Source organism: Ylistrum balloti, unplaced genomic scaffold (assembly GCF_031769215.1).
Source record: "Ylistrum balloti isolate Yb309-2 unplaced genomic scaffold, AGI_CSIRO_Ybal_v1 Utg370118, whole genome shotgun sequence".
NCBI classification, from domain to species: Eukaryota; Metazoa; Mollusca; class Bivalvia; order Pectinida; family Pectinidae; genus Ylistrum; species Ylistrum balloti.
Window position 1 is genome coordinate 249,897 of NW_026782136.1, and position 25,083 is coordinate 274,979.

The 25,083-nt window shown below is 39.6% G+C and overlaps 1 protein-coding gene across 1 annotated transcript in view; it reads left to right on the forward strand.

The window, feature by feature from the left end:
- LOC132550290 (receptor-type tyrosine-protein phosphatase S-like) overlaps positions 1-25,083 on the forward strand; it is a 93,924-nt gene that overhangs the window by 38,424 nt on the left and 30,417 nt on the right. Inside the window, exons 2-14 of the mRNA XM_060214336.1 lie at positions 663-824; positions 3,735-3,983; positions 7,667-7,804; positions 13,778-13,924; positions 14,388-14,678; positions 15,067-15,405; positions 16,850-16,941; positions 17,080-17,335; positions 19,806-20,038; positions 20,186-20,255; positions 21,168-21,274; positions 22,530-22,722; positions 23,678-23,768. Coding sequence (XP_060070319.1) covers positions 663-824; positions 3,735-3,983; positions 7,667-7,804; positions 13,778-13,924; positions 14,388-14,678; positions 15,067-15,405; positions 16,850-16,941; positions 17,080-17,335; positions 19,806-20,038; positions 20,186-20,255; positions 21,168-21,274; positions 22,530-22,722; positions 23,678-23,768 — 2,368 coding nt within the window. The remainder of the gene's footprint in view (positions 1-662; positions 825-3,734; positions 3,984-7,666; positions 7,805-13,777; positions 13,925-14,387; positions 14,679-15,066; positions 15,406-16,849; positions 16,942-17,079; positions 17,336-19,805; positions 20,039-20,185; positions 20,256-21,167; positions 21,275-22,529; positions 22,723-23,677; positions 23,769-25,083) is intronic.

Sequence of the window (25,083 nt, forward strand, 5' to 3'; positions counted from 1 at the left end):
CGGACAAACATTCTCAAAGTTGACTATCTCCCTCTACTGTTTTGCCCACGGACAAACGTTCTTAAAGTTGACTATCTCCCTTTAATGTTTTGCCCACGGACAAACATTCTCAAAGTTTATTATCTCCCTCTACTGTTTTGCCCACGGACAAACATTCTCAAAGTTGACTATCTCCCTCTACTGTTTTGCCCACGGACAAACGTTCTTAAAGTTGACTATCTCCCTTTAATGTTTTGCCCACGGACAAACATTCTCAAAGTTGACTACTCCCTCTACTGTTTTGCCCACGGACAAACATTCTCAAAGTTGACTATCTCCCTCTACTGTTTTGCCCACGGACAAACATTCTCAAAGTTGACTATCTCCCTCTACTGTTTTGCCCACGGACAAACATTCTCAAAGTTGACTATCTCCCTCTAATGTTTTGCCCACGGACAAACATTCTTAAAGTTGACTATCTCCCTCTACTGTTTTGCCCACGGATAAACATACTTAAAGCTGACTATCCCGTATAACATGCACGTCTTTGATAGTTAATGCTGATGAAAATTTAGACTATTTTTAGCCTAAAACAATATTGACTTAATCTAACTCCCGTTTTGCCACAACACAGATGAATGTTACAGCCTTGATATCTAACGTTCCCTCTGTTTTGCCCACAGACGAGTTGCACGCCCTCCAGGAGGAGTGTCGGGATGGCACATTCGGCTACAAGTGTAACTCCAAGTGCCGATGTAAGCGCTACCAGACGTGTGATAAGGTGACAGGCGAGTGTATCCGGGACGAATGTGAAGACCATCAATGGGGACCAGGCTGCCAACTTTGTAAGTCTCTCACCTTTTCTCCCGAAAAAAGGAAACATGATCAATATCTATGTCTGTTTCTATCGAAATTTATCTGTTTGTAAAGCTGATATATCTAAATTTCAACACAGGACATTAAGTCTTTGGTAAGAAAATTCTTAAAATGGAGTAACTTTTCCCAGAGTGACTCGCAGTACCAGACGAAATACCGCTGGACAACACAACATATCGATGTTTCGAAAAATATACTTGGGCTATGTTTTGCGATACAGATGTCAGCAGAATCATGATAAACTCAAATTCAATGGAACAAAATAATAATAAGAAAGAAATAATTAAACTTAGACTACTGTAAAAATACAAGGAACATACGACTTGGTGCTCAAGAAGTTTCTTCTGCTTCGTGGTAAATCGAAATAAGTAATGTTACGTTCCCGAATGAGAACACGAAAAACAACAATGGTAAAATGTTGTGTGGAGAAATTTAGTTGTGTCATAGATTACAAATATTTTTTTCACGGATTAAAATTCGGTACATGGGAAAGCTCAATAATAAAATAGTTTGTTTTGTTTAGAAATTAGTCCGCTTTGAAGTAAAAGAATATTAATTAACAAAAATTTTCTCGGAACTCTTGAGAGCCCATCCTACAATTACTTTATATTGTTTCTAGATACGCGTGGTGATTAAACTTGAACATAAAAAAGTCTTTTCATAATTTGTACCGTTTGTAAATGCGCGATGTATGCCTAAATCTGATTTTTTTTTTTTTTTTTTTTATTAACGTGGTTTAAATGTGAAGAGACATGCAAGATGCATCGATGTCAGGTTACGTGATATATCTATTCGCAAAAAGTTAATGAAAACATCAATTTAATCTTTTGCTGTTGAAATTATGTTGTTGTCATGGTGTCGTCTATGGCGCCGTGGTGGCGCCAACTACTGCTTCCGGTATGATATTGCCGTTCAATTGAACCCACTACCGCTGTTATAATGATTTATATATGGTAAATTTTAGTGGAAATCTGAGGTCATCAAGTGCAAATATAGGGCGGTAGATTTCTTTCCTGTGTTGGTACCGAAGTATATTTACATTTCTTGGTTTCAAAATGTTTCTGAATAAAGTTATCATACATATACTCGGATTTTACCAAGTTTGACTATGTCCACTTTGAGAATGATTCATATCAAGAAGAGATTTTAAGAGTCATCTATTTGATAAATTCATGGTTACATACGGAAGTTTTTCAAGAATACTTATCTATCTTACTTAAAAAAAAGATTCATTTCTAGGAGGCTTGTATTCCACTAATGATAGTTTTAGGTTCAATTATGATTATTAAACTTTCTTTGATTATTTTCGCCTAATTCAATTGACGTCTGCCTAATATTCGTCGTCAATTTCGTGTATTGTCGTGAAACCACGGGGGTAAATTGTACTTGAACTGAAAGAAGAAAATACTTTAATCGTGCAAGTATAATTGCTCAGAGTGAATGCTGTAGTTCACGGCACGTTGATGGAAACAGCCGTTTACAAGACAAAACGATACCACTCTAACCTCCCAGCATCTTCCCTGTCTGGAGTGACACCCTTCCTCTGAAGAGTTGTACACTAAAATGTCACCATTTTGTTACGGTAATGACACTTTACAGAATGAAATAACATAGTTTGATGTTTAAAATGGAATACGTGTTTCGGTTTAACACAAAATGCAGTATAATCAATTTCTTAATTGATTCGTTTACAATTTTACTGGTCGCGTATTTTCACTAAATCTGACATGATTGTCAATTTATGTTCACAAATTTGCCGTAAATGTGTGATCGGATCAGTCAGCGAAACAGAGCGTTCAATTCGCCAATAACATTATTGTACAATGTACTTTTATAGAACTGATCTGTCAATAAGTTGACTTCACGATAGCGGTCTCAATCTGTACGTAAGTCAAACGGATTTTGAGTAGAATATAGGATATCAACATCCTTTACAGGCTATACATCCTTTACAGGCTGTAGGCTGTACAGGCTGTAGGCTGTAACAGGATATCTACGTCCTATACACGCTGTAGGCTGTAACAGGATATCTACATCCTATACAGGCTGTAGGTAGGCTGTAACAGGGTATCTACGTCCTATACAGGCTGTAGGCTGTAACAGGATATCAACATCCTATACAGGCTGTAGGTAGGCTGTAACAGGGTATCTACGTCCTATACGGGGTGTAGGCTGTAACGGGGTATCAACGCCGTAATATCTAGTAAGTTGTAGGGTATCTACGTCCTATACAGGCTGTAGGCTGTAACAGGGTATCTACGTCCTATACAGGCTGTAGGCTGTAACAGGGTATCTACGCCATATACAGGCTGTAGGCTGTAACAGGGTATCTACGTCCTATACACGCTGTAGGCTGTAACAGGGTATATAGGCTGTAGGTTGTGAATACGTCGTCATATATACTTGTTTCCAATAGGACACTGATGTCATATAGGCTGTAGGCTGTGATTACGTCGTCATGTATACTTGTTTCCAATAGGACACTGATGTCATATATAGGCTGTAGGTTGTAATAACGTCGTCATATATACTTGTTTCCAATAGGACACTGATGTCATATAGGCTGTAGGCTGTGATTACGTCGTCATATATACTTGTTTACAATAGGACACTGATGTCATATAGGCTGTAGGCTGTGATTACGTCGTCATGTATACTTGTTTCCAATAGGACACTGATGTCATATAAGTTGTAGGTTGAATGGTATAATATTTACTTTTGTCAAATAACAAGTTCTTACTGTCATGTTACGGATGATGTAAGTCGTTATACTTATGTGCACGTTAATTTTTGGATAATGTTAATGAAATACATGCAATGAAACATTTTTTTTGAAAAGTCGAAATCACTTTTTCATTTTTACCTCAATATTATTTCAGCCAACAACTGTTTTTACAATGGGCAAGCAATGTCCTACTTGGGGACGAAATCTATTACAAGCGACCTGTATCAGTGTCAGAGCTGGGACTCTCAGACGCCTCACCGACACGCATACAAAAGTGCCGAACAGTTCCCGGACAAGACAATGCCGAATAATTACTGTCGGACGACGGAAGACTCTGCGCGTCCGTGGTGTTATACCACGGACGTTAACAACAGATGGGAACATTGTAATATAAACAACTGCAGTGAGTATGTCGGCGGATACTTCAGACACAATGAAGTTTTCACTGTAGAATGACCTCTTTCTCTGTATTCTAATTGTACGGACGCTATAGAAGCTGGATAACTCTGATTAAGCTTAGAAGTACATAGTTATAAGCTGGTCAGCGGGTCACTTCATAGGCATCATAAACAATACTGATAATTCACATAGCTCATTGCTTCCTGTTGGTCGAAATTTGTGGTCATCGGTGAAAAATTAAGATCCTTTATAACGTATATTTCATCGGTTTCAAAGTTCCTTCCTCTGAAGGGGTTATCATCAGTCAAAGTCATTTATAATATTTCATCGATTTCAACCGCTCCTTAGATCAAGGGTCAAGGTTAAAGGCTATCATGAAGGTCAATGTAATCATTATTTTATAATGAAATTTTCTGGCTGTTTTGAAACTTCATTAAGAGGTTGCTTCTTGAAACATCATTATTTTAATTATTTGTGACTTGATTTGTTGTAATTTCCATCATATGGGGGTTTTGAATGAAACTGTAATTTCTTCCTCCATGGAGAAACGCTCCCATAATGTCCAAGCAGAAACGTTGTCAAGATGAAATATGTTGGTGCATTTGACAGAAGTTCACCACTAGAAAGCACTTTAAAAGTGCATTATTTTTGTAAAACTACAGTTTGATATTGAAATGAATTAGTCCAAAATGAAAACGAATAGCTATGAAAGCAACAGATGGCTGCTTAATTGACAGAACAGTTTAAGTACCCAAATCCAACAGTGAATTAAAATTGCATCCGTTTTAATGAAACATTGATCAATATTGATTTCTATGCATTTTACCAAGAGAAATACTGAGGAATATATAGGGTAAAATAAACGGATTGTCAGCGGTAGTTTTGTTTTTGATGACGAAGTAAGTTGATAGACATTAACTGGTGTTATGTTACCGTCACAAGTTAGAAAATTGCGTTTCTATAATGAAAAGGAAATGTCACCATAGTTTTGCTCCCTGCAGCTCTTCAGCTCAAGTGCATGAGGCACGTGCGTAAATTATTTATACCTTAACACATATGATGGTATTTAGCTCAGAAAACACTCAGCCCGGTCTCGTCCAGGGTCTGGACAATGTACAGAGTTTGTCATGTTCTTTTAAGTGTACATAAAGATACATGTATATACGTATTTGGAAATCAGTCATTCGATATTACGGTTCATCAATATCATTATCAATAGATATCACAGTCCACAGATATTACTGTCCATAGATATCACTGTCCACAGATATTACTGTCCATAGATATCCCAGTCCACATATATACCAGTCCATAGATATCACAGTCCACAGATGTCATAGTCCATAGATATCACAGTCCAAATATGTCATAGTCCATAGATATCACAGTCCATAGACATCACACTTCGTAGATATCACAGTCCACATATATCACAGTCCACAGATGTCATAGTCCAAAGATGTCATAGTCCATAGATGCCATTGTCCATAGATATCACAGTTCACAGACTTCACAATCCACATATATCCCAGTCCATAGATGTCACAGTCCATATATATCACAGTCCATAGATATTACAGTCAATAGATATCACAGTCCACAGATATCACAGTCCATTGATATCACAGTCCATATTTATCACAGTCTATAGATATCCCATTCCACAGTCAATTGATATCAAAGTCCAAATATATCCCTGTCAATAGATATCACAGTCTATATATATCACAGTCCATTGATATCACAGTCCACAGATATCCCAGTCTATAGATATCCCATTCCACAGTCCATTGATATCACAGTTCACAGACTTCACAATCCACATATATCACAGTCCATAAATATCACAGTCCACAGTCCATAGATATCCCAGTCAACAGATATCACAGTCCATAGATATCCAAGTCCAAATATATCCCTGTCAATAGATATCACAGTCTATATATATCCCAGTCCATATATTTCACAGTCCACAGATATCCCAGTCCATAGATATCACAATCCACAGATATCACAGTCCATAGATATCACAGTCCACAGATATCACAGTCCATATATTCCACAGTCCATAGATATCACAGTCCATAGATATCAAATTCCACAGATATCCCAGTTCATAGATACCCCAGTCCATAGATATCACAGTCCACAGATATCCCAGTCCATATATATCACAGTCCACAGATATCACAGTCCATAGATATCACAGTCCACATATATCCCAGTCCATAGATATCACAGTCCACAGATATCACAGTCCAAAGATATCACAGTCCAAATATATCCCTGTCAATAGATATCACAGTCCATATATATCCCAGTCCATAGATTTCACAGTCCATATATATCCCAGTCCATAGATTTCACAGTCCATATATATCAAATTCCACAGATATCCCAGTCCACAGATATCCCAGTCCATAGATATCACAGTCCAAATATATCCCTGTCAATAGATATCACAGTCCATATATATCCCAGTCCATAGATTTCACAGTCCATATATATCCCAGTCCATAGATTTCACAGTCCATATATATCAAATTCCACAGATATCCCAGTCCACAGATATCCCAGTCCATAGATATCACAGTCCACAGATATCCAAGTCCACATATATCCCAGTCCATAGATATCACTGTCCACAGATATCACGGTCAATAGATATCACTGTCCACAGATATCCCAGTCCATAGATATCCCAGTTCATAGATATCACAGTCCATAGATATCCCAGTCCATAGATATCACAATCCACAGATATCACAGTCCATAGATATCACAGTCCACAGATATCAAAGTCCACAGATATCACAGTCCATATCTATCACAGTCCATAGATATCACAGTCCTCAGATATCACAGTCCATAGATATCAAATTCCACAGATATCCCAGTCCATAGATACCCCAGTCCACAGATATCCCAGTCCATAGATATCACAGTACACATATATCCCAGACCATAGATATCACAGTCCACAGATATCCCAGTCCATAGATATCACAGTCCATAGATATCACAGTCCACAGATATCACAATCTACAGATATCACAGTCCATAGATATCCCAGTCCACAGATATCCCAGTCCATAGATATCACAGTCCACAGATATCCCAGTCCCATGGATTCTGTTTGTCGTCCAAACTGTACATGACAATGGCTAAGTGTTCCAAACTCTAAACTGACAATACTGTTTTTGTTCCGGACTGGCAGTGGCAAAGCCCTTTGTATTCCACAATGTTAGCGAACATTCTGGTTGTGTTCCGAACGATCAATGATAATGATATTTGTATTTCAGGCGGTCATTCCTCTTGGTTTTAGTGTTCCGAACTGTAAATGACTTTACTGTTTGTTTAACAAATATTCAATGAAAATGTTTTTTGTGCTCGCACTGTCAGCGCCCATGCTGTTTGTGGTTCGAACTGTCTGTATTCCAAATTTTGCTGTATTAATTTCGGACTATCACTGAAAACAGTTCGTGTTCCAAACAGACGTGTTGTATGTATTCCTACCTATCCAAAAATAACAGTGTTGTGCTGTACACTGTATCTCTTTCAATTTCCATATTGTGTGTTTTCCAGACTGCCAGTGCCGTTATTTTTTGTGTCCATATTTTTCGGAAATGATGACTTTTTTTGTGTTTCAGATTATTAAAATAACGATGATAATTTTTTGTATTGCAGACTGTCCAGCCGGCCGATTCGGCGACAACTGCATAAAGGAGTGTCATTGTGCCGATCTGAGCGAGGCATGTGATAGTATCCTGGGGATGTGTTCCAGTGGATGTGCCCTAGGCTGGGACGGATATGACTGCCAGCAAGGTACGCATGCGCCATGGTTCAATATTCCGTTCCTGGCGCTTTAAACAGGATATTAATGGAATGACAACAAAATCCCCGTGTAATCAATCATTTGATGTCGTTATATACAATATATATATAGAATGTAAAATTGAAGAAGATAGAGACTCGCTGTTATCTCATTGAGCTGCACGCTTTGGCAGTATGTAGAGAGTTCTGTAGGTTATATCACTTAACATTTCCGTACAAAATGAATATTATACAATATATGCTTCTATTACAAGATTAAAGCAGAACCAGGATGTTAGTCAATCAGTTTGGTATAGATCACATGTCTCTTTGAACATACAACATAATGTAATTTCATCTCTTTATATGGATTAAAACGGTGAGCTGTTTTCCTATGTCCTAGATTGTGCATCCTAAACATTTTCGACATCTTGAAAATCCCTGAACCGATTTTGGTGAAATATTGTACATGTAAATTATATAGTCCCCCAGTGGCCTTGGACGCAGGGGCAAAATGAGTAAAATTGACTGGAATTTAAAAAAAAGTATTCTTCTCATCACTCCAATATGATACAATCGAATGTTTTTCATGGATGGAAAGATCTTAGGTGCTTTACCCAAACTGGGAATTCCCAAAACCCCAGGGTCTTACATTTTCCTCCAAGGAGGGGACGTATATTTATTATAATTTACATTTTGTATTGGAAAGTTACATTTTTGAGCATAACTTGTTTGATTTCCAATGAAATCATTTCAGATTTGGTCAAAATAATAAGTATTTGACGATAGTACAATCTGATTCTGGCTGGCCCCAAGATCTGACATTTCCTCCCTAGGAAGGGATATAGTTTATTGTACTTTATATAGGACAATTGTACTTTTAGCCACGTTTTTTTCTCAATTCAGATGTGGTTAGAATAGGATAGCAGTCAATGTTATGTACAATTTTACATTTACATTACAAGTAAAATTCTGGTTAAGTCATCTTATTATGTTAACAAGATTATTTCAATGAGGTGTTACAAGAAGCAATGTATAACTCGGGTGACCGCTTAAGCCCTTTCAGCCTTTTGTTTTGATTTGATTTGATTTTTTTATACGGAAAAAAAGGCAAAACATAACGTTTTATTGTGTTTTCTCCGGAAGATTTCATCCGTAGCTGTGATTTAATGTTACCCCTGTGTTAAAGAAGAATCCTTGTCGGTTTTTCGATGGAAGATAAATTTAAGAAACACCTTATTTCAGAAATGCATGTCATGTTAAACGGAAACACACAGGCTTATATACGTTACGGTTTTGTTATGTATTCATGCATCTAACCTTTTCCCTATTAGGGCTAATGGTAATTTATAGCCATTGTCCCGGAGTGTGCTGTTTTCGATCCCTAACATAGCTCTTCCATCTTGTCCGTTTTCCCGACTTTCATTACGACGGTTTGAAAACGCTAGATCAAAATTTTAAAAACTATAGCTAAAGAAGAGTAGTTTAAGACATCATGGACGTTCCGGATTTTCAGAAATAAATTGGCTATACAAACACCTAAATCGTACTGAAACGGCACGTGGAGGTTAGAGATTAACGTCTGAGGTAACGGACAGAATCGAAGCGTGTTATACATAAAGCGTTTAACTAAAGGCAGCCAAAAGTATGAAGAAACAACGTCAGATTTTGCTGTAAACAACGAACAAAGGTTATCTTAAGTTTTCCTCTCTGAGCAAAGTCGTTTATCACACCTACAGTCTGCGAATCAGCCAATCAAAGCACAGTCAAGTATAGAAAGTCATTGAAGCGGATTACGTACACGTATACAGCTGGGCAACTCAACTTTTGCTCCTACACAGCTGGGCAACTCAACATTTGCTCCTACACAGCTGGGCAACTCAACTTTAGCTCCTACATACATGTGCATCCATTTACGTGTATACAGCTGGGCAACTCAACTTTTGCTCCTACACAGCTGGGCAACTCAACATTTGCTCCTACACAGCTGGGCAACTCAACTTTAGCTCCTACATACATGTGCATCCATTTACGTGTATACAGCTGGGCAACTCAACTTTAGCTCCTACACAGCTGGGCAACACAGCTTTTGCTCCTACATATATCTGCACCCATTTACGTGTATACGGCTGGGCAACTCAACTTTAGCTCCTACATACATGTGCATCAATTTACGTGTATACAGCTGGGCAACTCAACTTTAGCTCCTACACAGCTGGGCAACACAGCTTTTGCTCCTACATATATCTGCACCCATTTACGTGTATACGGCTGGGCAACTCAACTTTAGCTCCTACATACATGTGCACCCATTTACGTGTATACAGCTGGGCAAGTCAGCTTTTGCTCCTACACAGCTGGGCAAAACAGCTTTTGCTCCTACATATATTTGCATCCATTTACGTGTATACGGCTGGCAACTCAACTTTTTGCTCCTACACAACTGGACAACTCAGCTTTTGCTCCTACAATGCAGGGCAACACAATTTTTGCTCCTTCATACATGTAAGCAACTGGGCAACTCAACTTTTACTCCTATCTACTTATTAACACTCCAATGTACATATGTTTTGCTGGGTAACTCAAAACTCAAAAACTCAAACTACATACACTGCACATATGATCGGCATGGCAACTTTTACTTCTACAAACATGTACATGACAAGGGAAAATTGATGATCATTATGTTTGTATCTTAATTTCTACCTGCGTGTCACTACCGAATCCTTCACAAAAAGGTTCCTTTGTGTCAGTAACGGGGTCGCTATTACTGTGCATGAACAAGCCCGGGAATTGTAAGAAATTACAAAATTGCCTGGAATTGCGCGTGTAATCATTAATAACTACTGAATTCCGGATAGCTTCAGATTGATTTGTGTCATACACAACAGCAGGGGCTGGAGACATTGTAACGACAAGGATGAACAGTGGGAACTGGAAATATTGTAACGACAAGGATGAACAGTGAAGGCTTAGAATATTGTAACGACAGTAATGAAGAGTGGGGACTGGAGACATTTTAACGACAAGGATGAAGAGTGGGGGCTGGAGACATTTTAACGACAAGGATGAAGAGTGGGGGCTGGAGACATTTTAACGACAAGGATGAAGAGTGGGGGCTGGAGACATTGTAACGACAAGGATGAAGAGTAGGGGCTGGAGACATTTTAACGACAAGGATGAAGAGTGGGGCTTGAGACATTGTAACGACAAGGATGAAGAGTGGGGGCTGGAGACATTGTAACGACAAGGATGAAGAGTGGGGGCTGGAGACATTGTAACGACAAGGATGAAGAGTGGGGACTAGAGACATTGTAACGACAAGGATGAACAGTGGGGGCTGGAGACATTGTAACGACAAGGATGAAGAGTGGGGGCTGGAGACATTGTAACGACAAGGATGAACAGTGGGGGCTGGAGACATTGTAACGACAAGGATGAAGAGTGGGGGCTGGAGACATTGTAACGACAAGGATGAAGAGTGGGGGCTGGAGACATTGTAACGACAAGGATGAACAGTGGGGGCTGGAGACATTGTAACGACAAGGATGAAGAGTGGGGGCTGGAGACATTGTAACGACAAGGATGAACAGTGGGGGCTGGAGACATTGTACGACAAGGATAACCAGTGGGGGCTGGAGACATTGTAACGACAAGGATGAAGAGTGGGGGCTGGAGACATTGTAACGACAAGGATGAACAGTAGGGGCTGGAGACATTGTAACGACAAGGATGAACGGTGGGGGCTGGAGACATTGTAACGACAAGGATGAAGAGTGGGGGCTGGAGACATTGTAACGACAAGGATGAAGAGTGGGGGCTGGAGACATTGTAACGACAAGGATGAAGAGTGGGGGCTGGAGACATTGTAACGACAAGGATGAAGAGTAGGGACTGGGAATTTTATAAAGACAGGAAAAAACAGTAGGGACTGTGACTATGTTTACACCAGTTTGAAGGCGTATACGACAGTATAAAAACAGATTGCAACCATTTCGACCGGAGAACATTCGTTCTCAGAGTTATAATCGATACACAGGTAATTTTTTGTTCGGAACCACGAAGTTAAACATATTCGATGCTCGTTTTCAATTTCAACTAAACGACATTTTCATGAACAAACAACATTAAGTGCACAGGATATTTCACTTCGAAAATGAAAGTTTCCTCGTTGACATAACTTTCCCTCTTAGTTTTCTCCGTTTTTTTTCCGGCAGTTGCTATAACACTTATAGATAACTAGATTCAGTTTCGCAGGAACGCGTGTGTTTATTTGGTAGCAGGTGGTCGAGAGAAAGCTATATGGACATGTTAGCATTAGATTACTATTAAGCAGTTTAAAAGACCGCTGAAGGGATCTACATTAATATATACAGATAATGAAGTTGTTGCTGTCCTTAGCTGGTATATGTAAGAGCATCGACCATTTTACACATGAAACCATATTGGTCGTGCATGTTTTGTCAGCATCCATAATGGCCGTGCTTGTCCGCGTGCGTCAGAGATAGGCACACGGTCGTTACTCATGCCGGCTGCAGGTGCGAGGTGTTGGCGGGTTTATGACAAGGAAAGCACAAGTTACCGTTTGAATGAATTATTGAACAAAATGAATGATTCATATAAAATTAACTTTCCTAGAGTTATCGATCCTGATGTAGGAAGGTATTTATGATATACCTGAGCGATAATATCGAGTTATGTTGTAATACACAAAGCAAGCTTTGATCAGTGGGAATTAAGGACGAGAGTAACCAACCCAATTAAACGAAGTTATTAAGATCTCGGATAAAGTCACGTGATTTGGAGATTGGAAAAATCGTGGTGCATCAAAGACACTCTATCAAATCGTTGTGGAATTAAGCGATACATATCTAATGGAAGTATCCCGGCCTGAATTTATCAATTCAGTAGATATTGTTTTTCATGCCCTGAGCTTTGGATCGTTATATAATGATGTTAAAATATATATATATATGTATTACAAGCAGCTGGGTACAGATCAACATCTCTTTTACAGATAATTGAAGTCAATACAAAAAAAGGTAGAAACAGACTGTCAAATGATCACCCGAAGACAGCCTGTAGGATGAAACATTTAATTTATTAAAATGGAAAATGCATTTTAAATGTTTAAATTAACGTCTCTCGAAGCTCGTGAATCTTAGGGGGCGGGTCGTTATTTCTTGTGAGATATAAACATTGGACATAAAACATCAATGAAACAACCATGATTATCCATCACGCTGGTAATTTTGAACCAAGCAGGAATAAAATGGATGACTGATGTCGGCCCTTCATAAGATTATGGGAAAGGACAATGAATTATTCATTGTAACGGGAATCTGATGCTGAGCGACATTGAAGTACCAAAGCACTTCCGAAATGATAGTCAACCAAAAACCTTCAACGGCTATACGGATAAACCTCGTGACGTCAAAACAGCGAAACGGCCATCAAATTAAAATCAGACATTGAATATAACACGTTTCTTAATATCAAAAACGTATCAAGGCCAGGCCGATGTGCGTTGCCTTCAGTGGTTGCAGTCACACTTTGTTTTCTTCATCGATGCTAACAATAGATCGGTAACGATGTCTTATTGAAATTTCGTGTTTTAACTTACAAACTTTCAATCCCAGACAATGAGAATATTATTATGTCGAACATTTATCGCTACTTTCGCCTTGTTAAAGAAGACAACATGTGTTTTAAGGCATCCTTGGCCTTTAACAATGTTTGTTTATTCCTAAATAAAATCTTTTGAATACTTCGGTATCTATGCTATTGTTTCCAGCAATATTTATGGTGTGTTTTTCAGCAATATTTATGTTGTTGTTTTCAGCAATGTTTATGTCATTGTTTCCAGCAATATTTATTTGTTGTTTTCAGCAATATTTATGGCGTTGTTTCCAGCAATATTTATGTCGTTGTTTCCAGCAATATTTATGTCGTTGTTTCCAGCAATATTTATGTTGTGTTTTTCAGCAATAGCCTGTCCTGAAAATCGGTTTGGGTGGGACTGTTCCAAGCGTTGTTTCTGTCAGGACTCTCGACATTGTAACAGGTTTACGGGACCCTCTAAACAATGTCGCTGTATAGCCGGATATTTTAACCCGCCATTTTGTCAAGAAGGTAATTTCATCAAAACACGATATTAAAATTTGAGATAATTCAGGGCGTGCTTAATATGCACCATTGTAACAGAACTCTCAGTTCTTCAATCAAAAAAATCACAAGGGAGTACCAGATTATAACATCTGTACGATATATCCCTATTCATGAACACCTTGGACGAACTGTTGGTGTTGTAGTTATGGTAGGTACTATTCTAAAAGTGGATACAACTGACCTTTCCGGAAAAGTTGTTGTTTTAATCATTGAACATAAAGGGCCTTGCACAAAATGTGTTTCCGGTTTTGCATTATTGCAGTATTATCGGACGAAACTCTCACATTTAGCGACGTTCGTTCATTCTTATATACGGTTGTTTATATACAAAGAAGTTTTAAAATCATGTCATGTTTTATTTATAAATTATACGTAAATGTGTAGCAGTTGTATGTTTTGTATACAATACTTTGATTTGTATTGACAGTGAAACCGCCGACAATATTGTCTTTCGAAAACACTGAAGTGAATCCTGGTCAAAATACAACGCTCAATTGTACCGTGACGGCTTATCCTACACCTAAAGCTAGTGAAATCGTCATCCGTGGTCCCGCCCGGAGAAGGATAACTCTGATGGACACAGGGGAACTCGAGGTGTACCTGTACGTCAGATTTAACTTATACTCGGTGGAATACGTGAATCCTGGTGACCGTTTCACTTGTATTGTTAACTCCGTGGCTGGTACCACGTCGACCACAATCACCGCCAGTGTGTACGGTACGTTTTTAATATGTCTAATGGCCGGCACTATCCCCACGTGTTGGGGGTGTGGACGAAGGACACTCTGTTGTACACTACAATCACATTAATGCACGTCGAATACTATCGGTTGTATTAAAGGGCAAAATAAATAAATAAATGGTAATTGATATTTTAAAACTGACAATGGAGCATTCCAATATTGACAATAGATTATTCCTATTACATATTTTACAATGCTGTATTTCTGATCAGAAAAATTACTGGGTCGAGTTCCTGAAGGATTGCCTGGCTATTTCAGATGTTTTAAAAATAGGACTATACTACATGTTCAGGAACTAATACTTCAGATATATTATTGTCACCTTATCTTCACTGATATAGATTCTCAAATTTAATACTGCAGAACTTCCCCGTTTAAGTCGACCCCCATTCCTAGTTGATGGTGGACAAGGCATAAAAGAAATTCACATCCGGTGGCAGCGGTGGGACCGGAAGCGTGGTGACACTGGAGACCCGCCCATCCTGTGGTACAGCGTCATGGTGCAAGACTTGCAGGAAGGCACAGAACGTTTGGCGGGAATTGTTTTAAACATGAATTGTCAGTACATGTTTCACTGTAACTTTACCGTCACAGATCTCCTTCCTAACACCAGATACGCCATCAAAGTTTCTGCGCGCCGTGATGGCGAGGGAGGAGATGGGCCTGCAGGTCCCTCGTTGAACGTCACTACATTATGTGGAGGTAGGTCAACAAATACAGCACATACCATCACCACGGCTGTAAGGAACATTTTTATGTTTATTTTTTTTATTAACTATCGGATTTCCTGAACAGTTGCCATTGATACCCATTGGAGACGAATCATCTCGGGATTTCACAAAGACGTATTATTGTACAAGATGGTGTCATTATCACTGAATATCCCATCGATCTGAAATATTTAATATAAAGTTAAATCTTTCAATAAGCCCCGGTTGCTCCTCAAAGTTCAGTAAGAGTTATTGAAAAATCTCAAGTGTCGCCAATGAAAAAGAGCATAACAAACAAAACTAACACTCATAATATATATATCTGACCTGTCTCAACAAAGCTACAGCTGTGAAACGATCAAAAATCTTACGAAATCTGTTTAATTCATATTTGAAAATTTGCAGTAACAACTGGTAACCTGTAACCATTCTTTGAGCAACTAATATACCAACGTTTCCTTATATCCTCATAATTTGAAGTTTCTCGTAACCGTTATACTACACGCTATTTCTCATTGACCGTGAGTTTGTATGACGATACAATTCAGATACAGATCTTCCCTGTGTAAGCAGAGTGAGACCAAATCTAGAATTACTAGTGTTATTACACGAAAGGTCAGACAGGGGAGCTGATGAAAGGCTACCCACACGGGGACACCCCTAACAATGTTACAAGCTACAACCGTATTAGGGCTATTACTCCGGGGGACCGGCAAATTCCATTACCACACTACATATTCTACATTTACACAAAACCACCAGTTTTACAACATCCGGTTGTTTCTGTTCTCATTTGTTATTGATGTGATGAGAATCAGTGGATTCATTCATATTCTTGTGCGCTACTATGATTGTATAGGAAATTACAAACTGAATCTAAAAATACAATGTTTTTGTGCGTCCAACACCTCAACCATATTGATTATTGATTAGATTAGATTAGACTAGGGAAGGGGGGAAGGGGGGTGGGGGTGGAGACGAGCGACTGGTAGACTAGTCGTAAAATCGAAGACATATATGTAATTATCGTTGGTTACAAAACGGGCTTTCATGAGTATATATTGTAATATGCAGGTGAATAAAAACATAAAAATGCTCCAAGTGAAACTGACATCAGACACCCGCTCGCGCAACAGGACGTGAATAGATATTGATAAATCCCTTGTGTGTGTTTTTGGTTTTGAATTAAGGAGTACCCGCATTTCCAAAGCCTGATAAACAATGAGTTTATTAAACAGGAAGAACGGTGAGTTGTACCTGCTTCTCATACACTGCTATCTCAATAACGCTTTTTTTTGTGCGCTGTCACGTTCGATCTTTTTCCAGAAGTATATGGGTTAAGAGCTCCCTATAGGTGAACTGTGGTGGGTGCACATGAAGGCATTTAATTAATTTTAATTAATAAATGATATTAAGTTCCGTATGTTTATTTGTAGCTCCAGAGCTTCCACCAATTTTGAGGACGGTAACATCGGGGTTTGAATACAACAGTTCCTTCCCACAGACCGAACTCGTGGTCACATGGAAGGTAATTATAAAAAAAAATTAACGAAACGACACTTTTGTGATGAGACATGGAAATCGAAAACTGTTATAGTATTGTTGATATTCAGATATACTGTCAGAAATGACTTTATAAACAGGGTTTGTTTCGGATTTGTTTTAGGATCCACCCCGGTCCTCCTGGAATTGTGATAATATTAGCCAATATCAGATCACTATTTCCAATGCGCAACACGCAGGTAACAATCAGGCTGTTCATGTGTCTGGAGCCACGCCCCCTGGGATGAATGGAGTGAAGAGCGCCTCCATATCGGATCTTCAGCCTGCTACGGAGTATTGCGTAACAATGAGTTTCCAGAGTAATCGTGACCAGTACAGCCCTGAATCGGAGCGGAGCTGTACTTCAACCCCAAAGACAAGTACGGAATCAACACTTAACACACGGAACAACAGACAGACATATAAATGTTACTAAACACACGGAACATCAGACAGACATAGAAATGTAACTAAATACACGGAACATCAGACAGACATAGAAATGTTACTAAACACACGGAACATCAGACAGACGTAGAAATGTTACTAAACACACGGAACATCAGACAGACGTAGAAATGTTACTAAACACACGGAACATCAGACAGACGTAGAAATGTTACTAAACACACGGAACATCAGACAGACATAGAAATGTTACTAAACACACGGAACATCAGACAGACGTAGAAATGTTACTAAACACACGGAACATCAGACAGACGTAGAAATATTAATTAACACACGGAACATCAGACAGACGTAGAAATGTTACTAAACACACGGAAAATCAAACAGACGTAGAAGTGTTACTAAACACACGGAATATCAAGACAGACATAGAAATGTTACTAAACACGGGACACCAGACAGACATAGATATACCATTAAACACACGGAACATCAGACAGACGTAGAAATGTTACTAAACACACGGAACATCAGACAGACGTAGAAATGTTACTAAACACACGGAACATCAGACAGACGTAGAAATGTTACTAAACACACGGAACATCAGACAGACATAGAAATGTTACTAAACACACGGAACATCAGACAGACGTAGAAATGTTACTAAACACACGGAACATCAGACAGACGTAGAAATATTAATTAACACACGGAACATCAGACAGACGTAGAAATGTTACTAAACACACGGAAAATCAAACAGACGTAGAAGTGTTACTAAACACACGAAATATCAAGACAGACATAGAAATGTTACTAAACACACGGGACACCAGACAGACATAGATATACCATTAAACACACGGAACATCAGACAGAGATAGCAGTACCACTAAACACACGGAATATCAGACAGACATAGAAATGTTACTAAACACACGGAACATCAGACAGACATAGAAATGTTACTAAACACACGAAACATCAGACAGACACAGAAATGTTACTAAACATAAGGGACACCAGACAGACGTAGAAATGTTACTAAACACACGAAACATCAGACAGACACAGAAATGTTATTAAACACACGGGACACAAGACATAGAAATGTTACTAAACACACGGAACATCAGACAGACATAGAAATGTTACTAAACACACGGAACATCAGACAGACATAGACACGTTACTAAACACACGGAACATCAGACAGACATAGAACTAAGACAAGTTCTTCCTGTTTTGACTCCAATCTTTTCTGCGGAGAAGCGCTGTAACACCTTTGAAATCTATCAAAACGTTAAAGTTTAAGTGTGTGCTCAAATTGGAAGCAATTGTTTTCAACAAAACCAATAATGCGGGTTACTTGTGTCATACTATGTTTATGATGTATGTGTATTTTATTTGAAAAAAGTACAAAAGTAATGCCTCTTTTAACGACATGTTTTCTGGAAAGCGTTGACTAAAGCAACTCCGTTTGTGGCAAGGCTCGGAGCGTGTGTTAAATTTTCGCTCGTGGTTTCTTGGATGCCTGTCAATATCGGAGTGTAGGATTTAACACGCTCAACAAATCTGTACAAACATCAATGGAGAAGACGCACGCGAATATTTGACAAGATGGAGTTCATTTTAATTAAAATTACGGCGTGAAAATTTATGTGTCATTGTAATTACGATCTGGTCGATTAGCGCGCGCGTCGAGGCATCACGCGCATTCAAATTCCATTTTGTCCCCATGTCCATAAATTTTGTTAGAAACGAGTTGCTCTTTCTTGTGAACCTGTATAAAATAGTTTTCCTACTGAAAACGCGTTTTAGAGATGCGATGACAAGATTCGCATACAAATTCCATTTGAGCCGTTGGTGGATATCGAGTTACGACCAGTAGCGTACCTGTAAATCTTTTTTACTAGTCGGCCTCTTTTGATGTAACGCGAACATCGAGATTTAACGAAATTTGCATGGTGTGTAATTGTCTTGGTTTATGTCCTAGTCCAATTATGCTGCCATCTTATTGTTTATTTTGACGAAGATTATGAGCAAAACTAAATAGCCTTATTTTATTTTACGATTTTTTGAAGTCAATAAATTTTCTTGATCAGAATTTCAAGGAAAACCCTTAACTATAATTTACTCAAATGCTTACATTGTGTTACCAAATGAGACTATATATCAAGACTTAAATGAATCATTTTACACCCAATGGTATTTCTCTGTCGACTTTGCCACAGAAAGCATGCTTTATTGTCGTTCCCAGCGTAAGAAAAGTCATTTAACTAATCTCTGCATTAGATTCGGCTGATTCCATCACAGTTAGATAAAAAAAACAGAAGATGAAGCAAATTCTGGAAGTGAGGCATTAATTTGAACAAATCCATAAAATTGTTTAGAATTATGGTTGTGGTTTATTTCATCTAATCACTTTTGTTTTAGCACCGTCCGCTCCGCGAAATGTTCGGTTGATCAGACGGACCAGCTCTAGCTTGACTCTTTCGTGGGAGAAGCCATTTCGTCCTCCTACTGAAACAATGAGGTACAATCTAGGCATTTGGAAAACCGACAGTCGAGAGTTTACAACAAAAATTGGAAAGGAAGTGACGTCAGCAGCAGCTGTTGTTGCTCATACTCTTGAAGATCTTGACCCCTTTACAAATTATAGTATTGAGGTAGGTTGCTTCAGACTGCAAACATCTGAAAACAGTAAAATAACGTTAATACAATGACCCGGTCAGATACACATCATTGACTTAAGGTAATACAAGTTGTTAAATTCAATTCATCTGTAAAAAACATTTTTTCTTACGTTTTTGAAGATCCGTGCTGTGAATTCGGCTGGTGATGGAGACCCAAGTGCTGTCTTTGTTGTTGCTACAGAAGAGGGTTGTAAGTAGACAGATGATATTAACAAGCATACAACTCAAATTTTGTAATTGAGTTTCTAAACCATATACTTAATGATTACTAATCCCCTGAAACATTTTCACCTACACGCACTGGACGAGGTCAATACCAAAAATCAGTTCATACATGGTTATTACCCAGTCTTTAATATTAACTGTTCTAAGTGCTGACCCCAACCAACATAAACTTTAGGAAAACCCAGATGGAGTTTTTTAGGGAAACATTATACGATTTCAGGAATAACTTGAAATACCAGATTTCCTTTCCGTTTCACGACTGTATTCCTCTGGGCACAATGGATATACTTGTGTACCAGACTTGGTAGTTGTTACTTTTGACGTCAATGAACTAGCTCTGTGGTGTTGGACGAAAACATCTGCCATACAAACTCATTTCTATGGAAATTTGTAAAAATGACGTAACGTTACAGAACGGTTTAACTAGTTTTCTTGTCCAAACTTGGTCTTAAAACTTGACCAGTGTAACTAGTAATATAAACGGCCATTAATTAACCCTTTGTGTGAAGTTTCATTAGAGCATTAGCCACTGCCAACAGTGAAATGAACTTCGTCAACTAAGGTTACTCGTCAGCTTACGAGTCCTCACCAAAGTTCCGATATTTATAATTTATGGTTTCTGATGTGAATGTCTTTCACGATTGTTAAAAAAACATCACTTTGAAATATGCTAATATTTTCATTTTACATATAAGAAGTCATATGGTCTGTAACTTTTGTTTCTACGATATCATTATACATAAACGATGTTGATTTGTCTATGACAGCGGTACAATATCTGAAGACAGTTGTGATCCGACTATACTACCATATGATGTGGTGCAGACGCTGTCTACTATACGGGCCACAGGTTTTCATTATTCGTTTCAATTTGTAGTGCCGGGACCAATTCATAATTTTCGAAATATTTCAAAGACAGCAACTTCTATCGGTCTTATCTGGGAGAGCTCGCCATCTAGCAACGGACAGCTGCTGTCCTATTTGGTAAGTGTTAACACCATTTTATAGCTGGTTCAGACGGTTTGTGAAAAATCCTGTCAATGAGACAGTGTAACAACGTGTAACACAGTGTTACAGCGTGTAACATAGTGTAACAACGTGTAACACAGTGTAACAACATGTAACACAGTGTAACAGCGTGTAACAGTGTAACAGCGTGTTACATAGTGTAACAACGTGTAACACAGTGTAACAACATGTAACAGTGTAACAGCGTGTAACATAGTGTAACAACGTGTAACATAGTGTAACAACGTGTAACACAGTGTAACAACGTGTATCAACGTGTAACACAATGTATCAACGTGAAACACAGTGTAACAACGTGTATCAACGTGTAACACAATGTATCAGCGTGTAGCACAGTGTAACAGCGTGAAACATTGTGTAACACAGTGCAACAGCGTTTAACATAGTGTAACAACGTGTAACACAATGTATCAACGTTTAATACAGTGTATCAACGTGTATCATATTGTAACAGCGTGTAACACAATGTATCAGCGTGTAACACAGTGTAACAACGTGTAACACAGTGTAACAGCGTGTAACACAGTGTAACACCGTGTAACAACGTGTAGCACAGTGTAACAGCGTGTGACATAGTGTAACACAGTGTAACAGCGTGTAACATAGTGTAACACAGTGTAACAGCGTGTAACATAGTGTAACAACGAGTAACACAATGTATCAACGTTTAACACAGTGTATCAACGTGTATCATATTGTAACAGCGTGTAACACAATGTATCAACGTGTATCATATTGTAACAGCGTGTAACACAATGTATCAGCGTGTAACACAGTGTAACAACGTGTAACAGCGTGTAACACAGTTTAACACCGTGTAACAACGTGTAGCACAGTGTAACAGCGTGTAACATAGTGTAACATAGTGTAACAGCGTGTAACATAGTGTAACAACGTGTAACACAATGTATCAACGTGTAACACAGTGTATCAACGTGTATCATATTGTAACAGCGTGTAACACATGAATCAACGTGTAACACAGTGTAACAACGTGTATCAACGTTTAACACAGTGTAACAACGTGTAACACAGTTGAACAACGTGTATCAACGTTTAACACAGTGTATCAACGTGTATCATATTGTAACAGCGTGTAACACAATGTATCAACGTGTAACACCGTGTAACAACGTGTAGCACAGTGTAACACCGTGTAACAACGTGTATCAACGTGTAACACTGATTTAATGTTTCCTCCCTACTTCAGTTGTCGTGTTTCCCTGTCGAGACTATGTCTGCTGCTCCTGACCAGCGTCGCGAGGTCAATGTCCGTCCTAGTGTCCACCGCCATACATTCAGTAACCTGGTACCAGCTACCAAGTACCTTTGTAGCATCCACACAAGTACAAACAAGGGGCCCGGTCCATCCACACGGATAGCAGTCTGGACGAAACCGCTAGGTAAGATTCCAATGTTTTGACTTGGCTATATCTTATATTCATAGAATGATTATTGTATTTTTGTCCTCCTAGATTTTACATCATTTACTACTCAAATACCTCTTCGTCCGCCGTCCGTCTCGCCGTCCGTCGTCTGAAACGATTCTTATCGCTTTTTCGAGATAAAAGCACTGGATGTGCCATTCTCAAATTCTATATGTAGGTTCGCCTTGGTCACGAGTTGTACATAGTTCGTCTTTAGGACTGATCAGAAGTTCATAGAGAGTTATGGCTACTTCTAGAGAAGTTATTTTAGGCTACCCTAAGTCTCAGTTGTGCATAGTCCATTTGGATACAAGCACAAAATGACTGACGAGCGGTAGTCTTGGGGTTTGACGCTCATAATTTGTTATCGATATTTCTTAAGAAATGCTTTATGAATCATTCTCAAATTTCATATGTAGGTTCCCGTGGGTTCTTTATTGAGCACAATTTATTTTGAGTCTAATCGGGAAAACGGGATGGTCGACAGACGACCATCTTGCATTCAGTCATAGTTTTTCTATGTTTTGAGAAATGCCAGATGACTCACGCTTCGTTTTTGTAAAATTCCCTGTGTATGTTCTCATCAACGCCTACTTGAACATAATCCGTTATAGAACTGATCAGAACACTAAATGTCTCGTGTATTTTGTCATTAAAAGATCGTTGTGGCCATCTCACAAGAAACACTGGATTGATCTTTCCCCTAGGTCCCTAATTGTTGCTTTTTCAAATTCCATATAAAAAGAAGAGAAAGGGTCCGTTTCTATAGAACAAAATAAAGATCAAAAGAGGCGGGCCTTGATCTTTGTAGAATGCCTTGTTATATGCACTGAATGAGCGTACTGTTACAATATCAAAACGGAAATGATTTGTTTACATGCATTGGTTTTGGAAATGGCCTATATGATTCAAATGTCCTTGGATTTTATAGATCCCAAGGACCCACCCATACCGAACATTATGGAACACACTGATACGACAGTAACTGTGAAGCTGACGGCGTCGAGCGACAAAACTATTAGGTGAGTCTCTTTTTTATTATGGTACAGGTTAGAAAGCAGCTGGCAGGGCTTGTTTCCCGGTCGGATAGGTGTTAGTCGACCAGAGGCCTGTTGTGGTGGCTAGTGTCTCGGTCGGATAGGTGAAGGTGGACCAGAGGCCTGGGGTGGCTTGTTTCTCGGTCGGATAGGTGTTAGTGGACCGGAGGTCTAGGGTGGCTTGTTTCCCGGTCGGATAGGTGATGGTGGACCAGAGGCCTGGGTGGCTTGTTTGCCCGTCGGATAGGTGATGGTGGACCAGAGGCCTGGGTGGCTTGTTTGCCCGTCGGATAGGTGATGGTGGACCAGAGGCCTGGGGTGGCTTGTTTATCTGTCGGATAGATGATGGTGGACCAGAGGCCTTTGGTGGCTTAGTTCTCGGTCGGATAGGTGTTAGTGGACCCGAGGCCTGGGGTGGCTTGTTTCCCGGTCGGATAGATGATGGTGGACCAGAGGCCTGTGGTTGCTTATTTCCCGGTCGGAAAGGTGATGGTGGACCAGAGGCCTGGGGTGGCTTGTTTCCCGGTCGGATAGGTGATGATGGACCACAGGCCTGAGGTTGCTTATTTCCCGGTTGGAAAGGTGATGGTGGACCAGAGGCCTGGGGTGGCTTGTTTCTCGGTCGGATAGATGATGGTGGACCAGAGGCCTGGGGTGGCTTGTTTATCTGTCGGATAGATGATGGTGGACCAGAGGCCTTTGGTGGCTTATTTCTCGGTCGGATAGGTATTAGTGGACCAGAGGCCTGGGGTGGCTTGTTTCCCGGTCGGATAGGTGTTAGTGGACCAGACGCCTGGGTGGCTTGTTTGCCCGTCGGATAGGTGATGGTGGACTAGATGCTTGTGGTTGCTTATTTCCCGGTCGGAAAGGTGATGGTGGACCAGAGGCCTGGGGTGGCTTGTTTCCCGGTCGGATAGGTGATGATGGACCACAGGCCTGAGGTTGCTTATTTCCCGGTTGGAAAGGTGATGGTGGACCAGAGGCCTGGGGTGGCTTGTTTCCTGGTCGGATAGGTGGTGGTGGACTAGAGGCCTGGGGTGGCTTGTTTCCCGGTCGGATAGGTATTAGTGGACCAGAGGCCTGGGGTGGCTTGTTTCCCGGTCGGATAGGTATTAGTGGACCAGAGGCCTGGGGTGGCTTGTTTCCCGGTCGGATAGGTGATGGTGGACACACAAGTCTTGGTGACGTATTTTGCCATGCGATAGACAATGTTCATTCCGTCTCTTGGGCGAGATATAAAGGGGATGTATGCTAGTGTGGCTTTTAATGAATGAGAACCAATGCTGTTTGATATAGATAC